Here is a 15,937-nt window from a genome sequence, read left to right as displayed (position 1 = left end):
TTTCTTGCACAGTAATGCACTACTAATTCACATTTTATTTCTGTTTTTAGAGGGTTCGGAAAAAAAAAAAAAAAAATTCTTTTCTTAATTATTATTTGAAAAAAATTGTGAAATTTTCGATTGTTTGGAACTTCAATGCATCTTTTTTCAAGGCATCCGACCGCTTTTTTCAGCCTAATTATATAAATAACCAAAAAATGAATTGATTAATGGTTCGAAATATAAGTGAATAGTTTTATACCTTAGGTTATCTAAATTGACTGTTCATTAAATTGGGTATAGAAGCCAATATTCATCATTTAATATTCAGTCTCCCCTTAACTCAAGGATAACTTCGTAATTAAAAAAGGCGTGACTTACCACTGATAATAACCCAAAAATAAAATCATAATAAAAGGGGTCCATGGAAAACGAAAATTAACTTATTCCCACTGAATTACAAGTGTAAAACATCGTTCAGAATCTGCAGCATACGACTTTGACATCAATGCTGGCTCATGTGACTTAGATTGACACTTGGTTTGATTCGTCTTGCTTTGCTAACGCAATCAGATTCCAGTCCGTTCAACCTAACTATAGGGTGTTTTTTTAAGCCCGATAGAACTTGAAATTGTAAAAAATAACACAAAAAATTAAATTGTAATCAAAAATTTTTTTTTATTTGAAAGATCAATACGTGACATTAACATTTGAAAATGATTTCTGGCATATGGGCACCGCGGCTGTTCTTAACGAAGCGCATTCTGGACGTCCAATTTTGGGCCACTTTTTCGAGCACTGCTGGCCGTATGTCACGAATAACACGAACAATGCTGGCCTCCAAGGCGTCAATTGTTGCTGGTTTATCAGCATAAACCAGTGACTTCACGTAGCCCCACAGGAAATAATCGAGAGGTGTCAAATCGCACGACCATATGCGGCAATTTTGCTTATTAACAAACCCGTTAAGCCAAAAATGCGCCTCATCGCTGAACACAATTTTACAGAATGCGCTTCGTCAAGAACAGCCGCGGTGCCCATATGCCCGAAATCATTTTCAAATGTTAATGTCACGTATTGATCTTTCGAATAAAAAAAAAATTTTGATTACAATTTAATTTTTTGTGTTATTTTTTACAATTTCAAGTTCTATCGGGCTTAAAAAAACACCCTATATTTCTTTAGGACTTTGATAAGTGGATTTAATAGCGTCCACCAATGTTCTTCGGACATTTCTCTCAGCGGAATGTACTCCAGAAATCTTGGAATAGAAACAAAAGTATATACATCGCCTTCCTTGACCTCAAAGCAGCCTTTGACTCCGTTCCAAGACATGAAATATGAGAGACTCACAGAGCTAAGAATCTATTGAATCAGCAAATTAAATTCCCTGCAATATATATTGATGAAACTAATTAAAACTGATGAAAACTATATAAAAAAAAACTTTACAAGGAGTTTTTTATCTATAATAAATCAATATAGGGAATTTAAAAATAAAGGTCAGACAATAAAGAATAATTTTTTTTTTAAATACTTTATTTATTTATTGATAGATATTATAATCTGCCACACAGTTGCGGGCAATAGGTAATAGTGATGAATGATCACACTCATACTAAAATAAGAATAAAAATAAATAAATGAATGAAAAAAAAATCTCTCTTAATACAAACAGAAGGATAAACAAAATAAACATAATCAAACTATGTGTATGAAAAAAATAAAATAAAATAATATAATCTCTAGTCAAATTTACACTCTTATATACAAAAGAATAATTAAGTACTAAGAATGGACTTATTCCTATAAATTATTATTAGTTGAATAAGAAATAATTTTCATATTATTTCCTTAAATAATATAATATAATTTCCTTAAATATAAATGAAACTATAAAGTTTAAAATTAGAGATTAAAAATTCAGGTTTTTGTCCATTGGACGACACTGGACACTGGACGACGTGCCACGGATTGAACCATGATGAAACGATAAAGTAATAATATCTTTAACCCTTCCACCCACCATGGAAAATTGTCTAAAATAAACTAGGTTTAAAGAAACTAAAGATGTTGTTTTTTTTGTAATATCATTTTACTTATTATTTGTTATAAATTGATATCATAAATTAAAAATTGAATATATATGGAAAAGGAGGCTGTTGGAAAGTAACCATATGTTGTTTTGATTGTGTTTCTAAAAATAATAAGGGTTATATTTGTTACTTATAAGGTTATTTAAACTTGGTATGATAAAATTTTATACACGAAGAACTGTCAGGACTATTTTCAAAAGACAACGATGTGAGTATTAAAGTGTTTTAAATAAAAAGTGTTATTATTAGGAAAAAAATCCAGTAAATTTTAATGATGTTTTTAGTTTTACTTACCTCTTTGAGCAAATGTCATAAAAATTTATGATTGAGATATTCTTTCCTAAAAGATAGGAACAGAGATTTTTAGTGAAGTGGAAGTTTTAGCATCACCGGATTTTTCGGGTCTAATCTCATATATTTTTAAAAAATTGTTTACCTTAACAGAATTAAGTTATGGCCAGTGACTACTTGTTGAAGGTAAAATAAAAGTTTTCATTTTGTCAATTACCATGTTTTTTAAACGAGTAACTCAATTTACTTTTTCACGGGATAAAATAAATTAGTTCACTGAGTTCTGTTTGATCCTATGAAAATGAAAAATACACCTCTCACCGGAAGGAACATTTTAAGCATTAGCTTCTGTCTCAAACATTTCTTAGTTCGTAAATTAAAATAAATATTAAATAATTGTAGAAAACTAAGGAATAAACTAATTTTTAACATCTTGTATATCAATAATCCACAATTATGTATAAATTAATCAATTTTTTGTGGGGCCATTAAGTTATGAAGTTTTAGCGCCAATTATGAATGCCATAATATAACCTCCAACGTAACCTTTAGCTGTCAAAAATAATGTTATTTTTTACTCATGTTGTGTATTGATTCTTCCCATTATGTTGTAGAATTTGATTCATATGTTTAAGTTAACATAAGTTTTATATAAACTTGATAGAATGTGATAACTATTAACATCATGTCCAAAACAGATGGAAATGAAGAGTTGTCTCCACATTTTTCTAATAGACTTAGTAGAGAATTCTTTGATGTTCCTTGCCTTCAACTTGCCAAATCATTGTTAGGGCAGGTAAGTAATGTTCGGTTTAGTAATGTAGTTTATGTTCTATTTATGTGTTGCTCTTCTTCTTTAGTTAAATGGTTTATTTTCCGTATATAGGTTTTAGTCAGAAGAGAAAATGATTTTACTCTCAAAGGTCGTATTGTGGAAACAGAAGCATATATTGCTGGTGATGATATGGCATCTCACTCTCATCATGGCAAGATGACTGAAAGAACCGCTCCAACGTTTATGGCACCCGGCACCATCTATGTAACTTCTGTCTATGGCATGTACCATGTCTTTAATATCTCCAGTCAAGGTAAGTTTTAACTTTATACTTCTACACTGTTACTTTCTTATTTGCCTTAAGAACAATTTCTCCAAAATTCAAAGAGTTTATGGTAAAGGTATTATAACTATTTATGTATTTATACTTTAATATATCCCAAAGAAATTTTGGTTATAACCCTTATCAAGATTAGTAAATCACTAGACACCCAAACTTGAATGTATTATTACAAAGTTTTACTATTCTTAAATTGTATCTTATTTATTTTTTTAATTATTGCTTTTTTAATATGGGGTTTGATTTTTAGTTTTAACTTCTTTTAGTTGATTTTATCCTAGTCTTTTGTTGAACAGCTCTTATTTAGCTATGCATATACTTCCCTATATTGTACTGAAGATTTATGATTGGGTTAAGATAAGATCTGTAGATTGGTCTCTCTTGAATACTAATAACAAATCAGATTTTGATACTTTCTCACAACATACTGGTGTGATTCTTGGCATCTTCAATGAGCCTTCCCTAGGTGGGAATACTGTGCGGTTGCCATCCAATAATTTAGCAAGGTATTGGATTTAACATATAATTAAAATATTTAGCAAGGTAATAGCGCCCTAAGCAATTACATCTTCCAACAGTCTTAGTGTGACTCTATCCCTGAAACAGGCCAGTTTCTCCTCTATCTTCTCGGGAATCTGATCATCCATTCTGGTGACATGGCCAGCCACATACCCTTCATTGTTTTTACCACCTTCTCGACTAGTCACCTTGTTTAATGGAGCTAAAAATCCTCCATAATATTTTCCTTTTAAAAATGAGAATTTCTTTTTTCTACTTGGCTATAAAGTTGAAGTTTTAGATCCATACATAAGGACCCACCTACTAAGAGTTTTGTGAATTAATACTTCATGCATCGAGAGATGGTTCCTTAAGCTAAAATAGCATCTGTTGGCCATCATCACTCTATCTTGTTTCTCACCTGATCTTATTTTTAGAGTAAATAATTGGCCTTAAGTACTCAAACTGTTTCTCTGAAAGCTGTAGGGACCTATAACTTAAAGGTTCCTATTCTGGATTACCCTTACTCTGCCCAGCTCTCATATACTATGTCTTCTCTTAATTTATAGTCAGACCCATGTCTACAGCGACTTTCATAAGATTCTTGCATGCCTCCTTAAGTTAAAGTACATTTAGATACTTAGTGACCACATATATAGTATTTGACTATACATCGTGTTTAAAGAAATAGTCATCTCTAACATAAGGTCCAGTATAAGTTTGTATATGTTAGAAACTATGTTGTTTTTTTATAAATCCAAGTTTTTTATTTACACCTTCTATGGAATTCGAGAATGCTCAGATATATTCAAAGCATATTTAATTAATTGGTACATTTAAGATGAAATTTAAGATGAAAATCAGTATGGCATATGAACAATTTGAAAGTCAAAAATAAGCCTCTCATGAAGCGATGGTTTATCTTCAAGAGCCATTAAAAAATAATTTTAAGGTTATGTTACTTTTCTGAATCATCAAATTTTATCTGATATGTTTTTTAATGCACTTATTTTTATTTGATTGAACCTGCATCTTAGGAGATGGAGCTTGTGTCTTATTAAGATCTTTGGAACCTATTTCTGGACTTGAAGAAATGAAGAGGAAACGATCCTTCTTTGGAAAAAGTGCTAAGAAACAGCTCAAGTCTTACAGGTTAGTTAGACATCAAATTTCATTTTTTTTTTTCCAAATAACCTCACACTTATCCATAATAATTAGCAAATAATTCAGAGGACAAACTCCATGTCTCCATATATTCATCACGACACCATTCATAGCATTAACTGATTTATACTTGTTATGTCGGTAAGTTCTATATTGATGATCAATTAGAAAATTTAATTTATTACTGAATCCTAGCAGTTTCCAGCATCATTTTGCCATTTTCTTTGTATGAACAGTATCATGAAATAAAAATATTCTAAAAAAATCTCTGGGATCACTTTGGCTTTGGCACTTAAATCTGCTTAACCATGTTCCTTCAAGAATCTGAACCTTTTGTCTCTCCCTGTGAACAACACTAAAATTGGTTTGGAAGAGTTCAGACTTGTTCAGTTACTAGTTTGAGTATGAGTTCATTCCTGAGATGAAAAACCATGTATTTATTCAAAAAAAATGTGATTGGCTTAAATCTATCTACATACAGTCTTGAACATTGCTTCTCTTCATTCTTATAAACTAACAAGAACAAGCTGTACTACTAACAGAAAATAATTTTTAACTAATTATTGTTGGATCACCATATCCCTAGTTATATCAATTCCCAGAATCCTACTAACATGGTTTTTCCACCACAGCAAAGTTACTAGTTCAGCCATACCTGCTTAGAGTTATAATATCTGTATAGGTCATAGATAGCCTTTTATTTGGTTAATCTCTTTTAACTTCTCAAAATATTTCTTTTCTTTTATTAGTGCTGTAATTCTTAGATGATCCTGATAATTGTTACCTGCAGCATTTCCCACACCATGACAATATTTGGTAGAATATTTTATGGCCAAATGGTAGGTTGACTAAGCTAATCGTTAACCCTTACATATTTGTCAAAATTTTTTATATTATTAAAGTTAAGCATAACCAACCCAAATTATGATAGGATATAATTCAACTTTTTAAGTCTCCTCTGATATGAATGAACTGAGTTGTATTTTTAACTTATATTTTTGATTTAATCTAATTTTATCTTTAAAGTATACTTTACTTCCTCACTACCTTAGGAAGAGAAGCTTTGTATTCATTCAGATAAAAAAAAAAAAAATTATAATTTGAAAATTGAAATTACCACTCCCAATTCTCAACTCGTGTCTGTTGGTATGTAGTAAAATTTGTATTTGGGCATAATCAATCAAACCGTTTATTTGATTTTGATGAAATTTTTAGGGATTATGTGGATTGGTACCTAATTGGTCTCATCTCAGTCTCATCAGATTCCATCTATTCTGTCTTAAGCATTTGTAAAGTATGTTTCTCAGTACACCTAAATTTTGAAAATAGATCATCCAGTTTGGCACAAATTAGAGGATGAAATGAAATGAAAAAATAATTTTATTCTGGGACATATGTCCCCTAAGAATAAATACATGGTTCGTATAGTAAGATTTTTATCTGGCAAGCATTTAAAAAGTTTCAGATAGTAGAATGAAATTACATTGGTATATTGGCTTTGCTACTGTTTATGATGTTAATCAATATTTGCCTATTTATTTATTATCTAACTTGGAATAGGAAAACACCAAGGAGATATTGCCTTCGGGAGGTTGAATAGAGCCACTTCAACTCGGCATACCAGCGGGAAACTTGAGAGCGCCTAGGAAACCCAAAGATAAATCTTACAAAGCAATTCATTAGTCTCTTCAGTCTCAACTCTAGTCCTGCAGATAGCCCTCCGTACACCAAGGATCCGTAGTCGAAGTGGGGGAAGACGAGAGAGGATACTAGGAGCTGACGGGTGTTCTGAGGAATGGAATTTTAGGAATTGTTTGAGTACAGTTATGGATTTGCATGTGATTTGGGAAATGTGGTTATTCCAGGAGAGGTGTTAGTCAAAGGTGACACCAAGGTTTTTTATTGTAGGATAGAAGTGAATCGGTTGGTTGTTAAGGAATAGTAGAGGACAGTAAGGGAGGGTATGAAGGAGGCGCTTGGAACCAATAAGAATGGCCTTCATTTTTTTAGAATTCAGCTTCAAATCATTGTTAGACGCCCATGCGTTAATGCTGTCAATATCTTCTTGTATCTTTTGGATGGCCTCAAGCATCTCGGAGGGATGGAAGGACACATAGATTTGGAGATCGTCTGCATATGGGTGGTACTGTGCATGGCGAATGGAATCGGGAAGATCATTGATATAAATGGAGGAAAGGGTTGGTATCTTTTGGTTGTATTTCCTACCTCTCCTAGACTGAACATAAATTGACTTTTACTGAACTTCATATTTCCATAACTTTTTTTGAGTGAGGTGCAGTGAGGCTTATGTTAAAAGAAAAAGAAATATATTCTCATTATGTTAGATGTTTTAAATTTATGTTGAGTTTTTTGTAGTTTATTGATATATTCTTTTACATTTAATAATATCATCTTAAATTTGTAATAGATTACATGAAGTATGCAATGGTCCTTCCAAGCTTGCTATTGCATTTTCTATTGATAAAACATTTTCTGGCGATGATCTAGTTACATCATCAGAACTTTGGATAGAAGCTGGTCCTGAAAAAGTGAATGATCAAGAAATAGTTGAATGCCCACGTATCGGAATCAACTTTGCTGGTCCAGTTTGGGCATCAAAACCTTTCAGGTATTTTATTTTGGGAAAAAAAATTAATTGTTGCATTTAATTGACTTCAGCAGATAGCCTGGATGGAGTCACATTAGTCAGAAAAAATTTAGTTGCAATGCCATCCATATAAACAAACTAACAAAACATAAATCAAAAATAGTAAGGAAGTTAGAGATGAATTCTAAAAAGATATATTAACTAAGATAGTGATAAGTAATGAACTGATAAAAAAGAATATATATTATCAAACAGATCTATAAATTACAAATATTGAGCCAGCAGTAATGTTAAATTTTAGAATAAATAATGAAAGTTATTAAAAATAAGATAAGAAAATAACTGCTAAAAATTTTATCTTGTAAAAAAAAAAAATACTATAAAGATGATAGATGATAAATACCAAAAGTAATTAGTATAAAAGGCTAATAAATATACTATGAAGAAGGGAGCTATGTAGATTAAATAAAAGATAGAGTGATATAGATGATGATAATATAAACTAAGTTGAAAACAATTTAGCAATACCATAAAAATAGTAATGAAACATATAACAAAATAATCTGAAAAATTTTTCAAGTGATCTATTTATTTATTTATTTTTTTTAGGTATTATTTAATTGGAAACAGCTGTGTAAGTAAACGAGATAAATATGCCGAAGAACAAATGAAGGCAGTAATTAAAGATGTTGAATGAATGATGTTATCATTAACTGGGCATTGTTTGTATAAACTATGTGAATAAACTAATACATTTTTATCTCATTTCATTAGTAAGGCATTTAATTGGATGTCTATAAATGAATATTTTCAATTTCAATTGTAATTCTGAAAACAAGAATTTATCATTAACCTGGAATTATTTTTTTTGTTCCTTTAACGAAAACTATTCCCATTACTTCGTTTTCCATAATGGTAATTTTTTTTTATCTGTATTGATAGTTTCTAACATGACTCACTATCAAAACTTTTCAAATTAAAATTTCACATAATTAAATGACAATACTACCATAAACAAAAAATTAGACCACAACAGAATAATGTGTTTTCCAAGATACAAATAATAAACCTATATTGACGATGTTTACTTTTTTTTTTTTTAAATAATGCTTCATTATTCCATTTTAAATTATTATCACCCTGAAGTCAGTTTGGAATAGGTTTAAGTTTCTTTAGAAAGGAACAGAGTGGTCCAATAAATTAAATTAAATCTATACCACTACAACTCAGGGAAGGGTCAGAGGTGCAATACTTTGTAAGGAAGAAGTGTTACTAGACCAATGGTTGTGCAAGGAGGTGATTTGGACAGAATCACGCTCGGCTGGCAGAGTTTTACCCAATTAAGGATAGCCACTTTATGAGGCTGGGTGGACCTTGGAGGGCTCATGAACCCATAGGGCTGACTCAATGGCTACAGGTAACTAATAAGAATTATCTGCCTCAGTCGGATTCGAACCCGGGTCCTTGGAGTTAATAATCCATTGCCTTACTAATGAGCTACCCACTTCCAAGAGTGGTCCAATTAGAGAATAGAATTTTTCACATCCTTTTAGATAATTGTTGGGTTTTTTTTTTAAGATTTGAATCGAATAGTACTTATGTGTGAAAATAGGATTTTTAGATTTTTAAGAGTACATATTTTTATTTACTTAATTTTTTTATTATTTATAATTTTATTTTATGTTTGTTGAATATGAGGGGGGGGGAAGATGTATTGGGTTAAGAAAGAAAATATGAAGAAAAAAAAAACAAGGATTAAATAAGAAAAAATAAAAGAACAAAAATGATAGAATAAAAAAATCATATTACTATTATATAATATAAGTTTACTTAACTATGCCTATATTTTATAAGATTTAAAAAAAAATTGTATGACTAGATATGAGTATGCTGTGTAATTAGTTGGGCAGTACATTTTTGAATAAAGTTTTTCTCTCTTCAAATAACACGTCAGTTAGTTGTATAATTAGGTTTTTAATTTACTCACCAAGGTTTGACGAAGTCAGCCAGTGTAGACACTCATGAATTCCAACAATTAGTCACCGAAAAAATTAAGGATCTAGGAGAACTGCGCGGGTATTCTCCAGTGTTCCCAACCGAATTAATTTTTCTATCATGCACCTTCTTCAGAATTAGCGGACTTTTCAAACGTTACAGGGTTGTGAATTTAAAAATGAGACACATATATAATAATTCTAAATGACATAAAATCTAAACGGTGATGATAAATTCATTCTTCTTAAAGTACGTAGAATTACTGAGTATTCATGTCAGAAATCCCGCCTTATTTTTTTCTGTCTCTTTTTCCATCTCGTTGGTAGGAGCATCAAAATATGTAAAAGTTAACCATGGAACACTCCAGAGTTGTGAGGAAATCGAACTTTGATAATTTTTAGTACCGGTTGCTGGAACAAAACGACTATTACAGATGACTGAGTTTGTAGTACTGGCCTCCCTCGTAAGTACAGATTTTTTATACCTATATATATAAATATATATAGATAGATAGTAAGTAGAAACCAGTGCTGCCGATTTTCGGGTATTTTACCTCTCAGTGGGTATTTCAGTATTGTTGTTAGTATGGATTTGCGTTAGTATATTTTTGAGCCTTGGGCGAATTTTCTTTTGGACCGGGGATGATTATATTTGGGGTTTAGAGCGGATTATCTTTTGTGCCCGGGGCTGATACAATTTTACAGTAACTGTTAATGAGGTGAATATAATTAATTTCAAGATCCAGAAATAATCGAAACAATACATAAGAATGTTTTCCCACCTTTCATCATTTGGTAAGGTTGATATGTTGCCACGGTTTCAAGTAAAGGGTATGCATATGACGGTCATGGTTTACATATGGAACGCGACTGTCAGTCAACTATAACTTCAGACCCAGTCTGTCAATACTGTAGCGATTTTAAACTGTCATGGCAGTAAATGTTGTCATGACTGTAACTATCAAACAGTTACACCATGGTAGTGGCTGCGTCTTTGGTCCTAACAACGGAAACTACGGTAGTTCACTGTCAAGGCAAATACATGTGATAGTGAACGTGACAGTTGCTTCATTGTATCACTTGTACTATCAACTATCGCGACAGAACAATCTACAACTACAGTCGAAACGATTCTCCAAGAGCGGGTATTTTGGTGTAAAATAGGTATTTTAAAGGCACAAAGTGGGTATTATTTGGCCGAGTGGAGCAGCTGCACTGGTAGAGACCTACAATCAGGAAGGGACACAAATCGTATATTGAAGAGAGAATGATCCATTTATACATTTCATGTTTTCCTAATAAATCATATTTTACGCATCTATTTAAGGATTATTAAATTCTAAATAATTAATGATACTTCCGTCACATATTCCTTGTTCAAAGTGATAACCTGTTTTACCAGCTAAAAACATACATCCATAGTGTGATGCACCAGATTTTTATTTAGTTTTAATAAAGAATAATTAACACCTTCAGGTAATAGTGTAACACAACAAGGAGGTTATGTTAAGGTTGTCAATATAAGCAAAAGATTTGCAGTAACCAGGGACCTGTCATAGTTATTGATTAATAGTTTTTGGCCCAGAATCAAATGTTCTAAATAATTAGCGTTAATTACACGTAGATAGGCTGTAATTAACTACATGTAGCATAAATGCCCCCATTAAAACCTTAAGGTTCCTAGTATAAACAAATACTAATAATGGTAAGCCTAGAAAGCAGTGAAACATATTCTTCAATTAGCAGTACACGCTTAGGAAGAGAATATTTCGATATCGGTTGTAATCAACTTGCTAAATCATTGCTAGGTCAGGTAAATAATTGTACTAATAAAATTACTATAGAATTTGCCTTCTCGGTTTTGATGTACTATCTATTAGCTTTTATTAAAAGTAGTTTTTAGCAACTTTTGCATTAAATTAATTATACAGATTTTAGTGAGAAAAGAAAATGATAACATTCTCAAAGGTCTTATTGTTGAAACTGAAGCTTATATCGGAGGGGAAGATTTATCTTCACACACACATCATGGTAAAATGACAAAAAGGACAGCTCCAGCTTTCATGGTCCCTGGTACCATGTATGTCTATCCAGTTTGGTTTGGCATGTATCATCTGTTTAATATTTCAAGTAGAGGTAAACTATTCTATTACGCTGGCAGCAATTGATTTTTATAATTAATATCTTTCCTAGTAATTATATATTTAAATTTTCTGGGGGGTGTGCCAGCTTGAGTTACTCTTCTACCCAGCATACAATAGTGTTAACTTAGCGCATTGATTTTGTTCCACGCCATTGTTGTGGATTATGAAATAAAATGTCAACTTAGCTGTTTAAAAATATTTTTTACAATTGAATACCCGATGGTGAAATGTATACAGCCTAATTCACAAATGAACAATTTTGCAATGTAGTTATATTCTAATGAATACTGTTTATATTAAGGCTTTATTTTTTATTTTTTTTTTTTTGTATAAAATAGAATAGCATATACTCATGACCTTCACCTGTCTTCCTTCTTTTTTCTATCATCTTTTGTGTTTTGTTAATATTAGTAACATGTTATCTGAAAGATACTGTGATTTTGGCACTTCAGAATTATGATATGTGATACTTATTTCCTATTATTTATAATTCATGCCAAATCAGTAGCAAATTTATTTTCCCAAGTCTGCTGGTTGAGGTGCCTTATACTTGGATAAAAATACTGAAGTATCTCTCAGGGAACTCCAGACATCTGCCCATACCTTCAAGTTTACTGCTATCAATTGCATGTTTAAATTAAACAGATATTGTTTTATTTTGCTTATAAACTTGTTGGAAATTAATCCCTGCAATATTTGATTCTTTATAGGAAAAACAAATCTATTTGTTGTGTTTCATGATTTAGCATGCTCAGGAAACTAACTGGTCATGGGTAATTTACTTGAATCTGTCTGTAACTTGCTCAGGAAATGTTCAATTAAGAATATCTTGTACTTTTTGTAAATAGTACCACTTTTCCTAAAACTGCTTACAGCGGTCCAAACACCACATGCCCACCCAGCAGAGGGTTAATTAAGATGGATAATAATAAAACATCATTATACTTAAATTGTTTTTCTATAATTCTTAATAAAAAAAAATTAAATAAATTTATTATTGCTCTGAAAAGCAATTCATTTTGATAAACCTATACTATTCTAATACTAACAATTTACTCTTTCTACTTTTTTTTTTTTTTTTTTTTAGTATTATTTCGAATTGGAAATAAAAAGAAATTTCTTAGTTTTATATTCATTAATTTTCGTATTAATTTATTTTTCAATATTGGTATTTAACCCACAGTGTGACAGGTGAGTCATTGGAACCAGTAGTGATATTTATTTATATAGTAAATTACAGTAGTGTAGAATTTATTTAACCAATGATATAATGTAAAAGTAGACTTGTTACCGGGTCTGACAGAATAACCTGTCGCAGTGTGAGTTAAATTTACTTATAAAGAAATAAAAATATGATATGAAATATAAATATTATACTTTACCCAATATAAAATAATTTTGCTGGAAAAGAATTCAATTGTATTTATCTCAAAACCAATCAAATCTTTTTATGCAGCTTAGAATCAAGAAAAAAATAAACATTTAATTCACTTGAAGTTCTACAGGAACTTTAATGTTAATTTATCACATATTACATCTTAATAATTTATGAACTTATTTTTTTACTTAACATTAAGAATTACTGCTACTGTTGCTGATATTCAATACAGTGTATCACAGAGTAAAACAATTGATTTTAGGATGACAGTTGGTTTACTATCATAAAATGTAAGCCGAGAAGAGAAGTGAGTTTTTGCCATTATTCCATAGAACATACAAAATAAATTTTCAATAAGTATAGTAAAAAAAAAAAAAAGATCAAACAAATATCAATTTTTAAAAAAAAAATGGTTTAAACAGATTGTAAATCAATACTTATAAAAAGCAGGAAGCACTTTAGAACTTTTTTAAAAAATAATATTAAATCTGACATGTTTATTCAATGCATTCATCATTCATAGTTACAAAACAAATTCTTTCTATCAATAGCAAGTTCTCTAAATAAGAATTGATAGTTACTGAAATTACAAATGTTATTAGATCTAAATGAAAACTATAAATTATTGTAACTAGTTAAATACAAGAAGTATTTTGTGAATTATAGTAACAAATGAAATGTGATTTTTTTTCAACCCAAAAGCAGTATCTTTTATAAACTACATATTTTAGCAAGATAATGTGATTCATGTTATTTAATTAATGTTTTATCCAAGAATACGTAAAATTCAAAATGAAAATTATGTAATTTTATTTTGTTATATGAAGAATGATATAACCTATTTAATGTCTGTACTTTATTTTCCTGTGATCTCACCATTTCCTCATATTGAAATTTGGCATGAACCTAAACAATATTAGCCAAAATGTTCAAAGAAAAAAATCCATGATGGTGTTTCTGAGAATTAAAAAATTTTGTTTTGAGGCCAGGTAACATTAAATAGAAGCAGGTCCATTACGTATATCTCTGTTACTCCATTGGTTGTCAATCTATGCCAGTTTTGTGACCCAAGATGTGTTATTTTATTCTGCTATGCTCACAATTTTTAAAAATAAATATTGAAACAAAAAATTAGATTTATAAGGTATTTATTTGGTATTACAAAAAAATTAAATCTGAGATGTAGTGATTCCAGGGCTCTTGTGATTTCATCTGAAATGACCCCAAATAGAATTATTTACTTTAAAATGTTATCATTATTATTAATGTATAAATCTAAAGTTACATATTTTCAATGCTCATTTATCCATTTTTTTATAGTATCTAAGTAATAAAAAAATTATTATAATTAGTTTGAAATTAACCCTTTCACGGTGTGGAAAAATTACGAATTTTGGTCCAAAAATTTTTTTAAAAAAACGTGTTATATATGTACCTTGTTAGTAATTAGTCTGTGTATGATAGATTTTGAAACATGGGATACATAAGCCAACATCACAATCCGGGCAGTAATATCTTGTTTCCTTCCTCACTTTTTTCCCATTTATTCGTTTCGAACAGCACACTACACATTGTCTATAAGGTTTGGCCTTATTGACACTTGGCGGAATAATGTCAACAAAATGTCTTTCCGTCAATCGGAGCGGTGTTGGAGTAGAGGAAGGTCTACCACCTTTGCTCCTGTTGGTACTTCCTTATTGTCAAATGTGTTGTTCTGTCTTGCATTCTCCGATGAAGATGAACTATCATCTGTTGAAACTAGATTATCACTATCACTGGCATTTATCATTGACAACTCACTACTATCCATATTGGATAACAAAAATATAATTTTATATAATTCACAAAAATTATTTTTAGAACTAATAAAGCACTAAACTAGTGCGAAGGATCCTGTTATCGGTTTCTAAGTCGGCGGGATACTAAACCACGTCTCCTTCGGTTAAAATAATCTGAGGAAGCAAAGAATCTAACCATAGTCTTAGATATCTTTGGAAGATTAATAGTTTGGATGCCTTACTCTGCCCGTGCGTGGCACGAGATAAGCTGAATGATACTTGTTCTTCCCGTGACTGTCACGGGATAAACCGTTAGGTAGTTGATGCTCTGCCCGTGACCGTCACGGGATACACTGTCAATGGGTTAAAAACATCACAATATACTGTTAGAAGTTTATTACGTTTTTTACTCCACCAATAAAAATAACTTCGTTTGTAATCAGGATTATCAAATCTAGGTGATGGAGCCTGTGTTTTGCTTAGATCTCTTGAACCGATATTTGGATTAGAAGAAATGGAGAAAAAACGTTCATCGTTTGGCAAAAACCCTAAAAAACAGCGCAAGTCTTACAAGTAACTGAGCCATTCATTTATATTATGAATATATTAATAGTAACATCATTGTTTAAAACATTTTAAGCTGTAAGGTCACCATCAGTTATAAAAATCTGGTTTAGCACTGGTATTATTACTTCCAAATTAAGTTATTTTTAAGACAGGGAAACGTGACATTATTTTTAATTATTATTGTTAAGTCACTTATACATAATACTTAAAGAACTAGAAGACAGAAAACTAATGGAATAAAAAAAAATCAAATAAATATTTAATCAAATGAAAATTAAATAAGAATATAAAATTGAAATAGGTCTTATTTTTTTCTGAATACCTA

General features: G+C 30.7%; 2 protein-coding genes across 4 annotated transcripts in view; both read left to right on the top strand.

Annotated features, from left to right (window-relative positions):
- The first annotated feature begins 2,147 nt into the window (after positions 1–2,147).
- On the top strand, positions 2,148–8,516 carry LOC106680858 (DNA-3-methyladenine glycosylase). The gene is made up of 6 exons (XM_014420843.3): positions 2,148–2,283; positions 3,065–3,162; positions 3,253–3,454; positions 5,017–5,131; positions 7,572–7,772; positions 8,361–8,516. Exons 1-6 carry the CDS (start codon positions 2,229–2,231, stop codon positions 8,446–8,448), a joined length of 759 nt encoding a protein of 252 aa, XP_014276329.1. The 5' UTR covers positions 2,148–2,228; the 3' UTR covers positions 8,449–8,516.
- A 2,696-nt stretch (positions 8,517–11,212) lies between these two features.
- LOC106680894 (DNA-3-methyladenine glycosylase) overlaps positions 11,213–15,937 on the top strand; it is a 12,548-nt gene continuing 7,823 nt past the window's right edge. The window contains exons 1-3 of one of the 3 annotated variants that reach the window (XM_067047839.1): positions 11,213–11,558; positions 11,677–11,848; positions 15,504–15,618. In XM_067047839.1, coding sequence (XP_066903940.1) covers positions 11,448–11,558; positions 11,677–11,848; positions 15,504–15,618 — 398 coding nt within the window. In that variant the 5' untranslated portion in view covers positions 11,213–11,447. Of the gene's footprint in view, positions 11,559–11,676; positions 11,882–15,503; positions 15,619–15,937 lie in introns of all 3 variants that reach the window. The other 2 variants (XM_067047838.1, XM_014420909.3) reach the window with 2 other exon arrangements.

Source organism: Halyomorpha halys, unplaced genomic scaffold, assembly GCF_000696795.3.
Source record: "Halyomorpha halys isolate HHAL.00 unplaced genomic scaffold, Hhal_1.1 Scaffold297.1, whole genome shotgun sequence".
In the NCBI taxonomy this organism is placed as follows: domain Eukaryota; kingdom Metazoa; phylum Arthropoda; class Insecta; order Hemiptera; family Pentatomidae; genus Halyomorpha; species Halyomorpha halys.
Note: the sequence above shows the minus strand (reverse complement) of the source record. Positions and strands in the feature narration are given on the sequence as shown.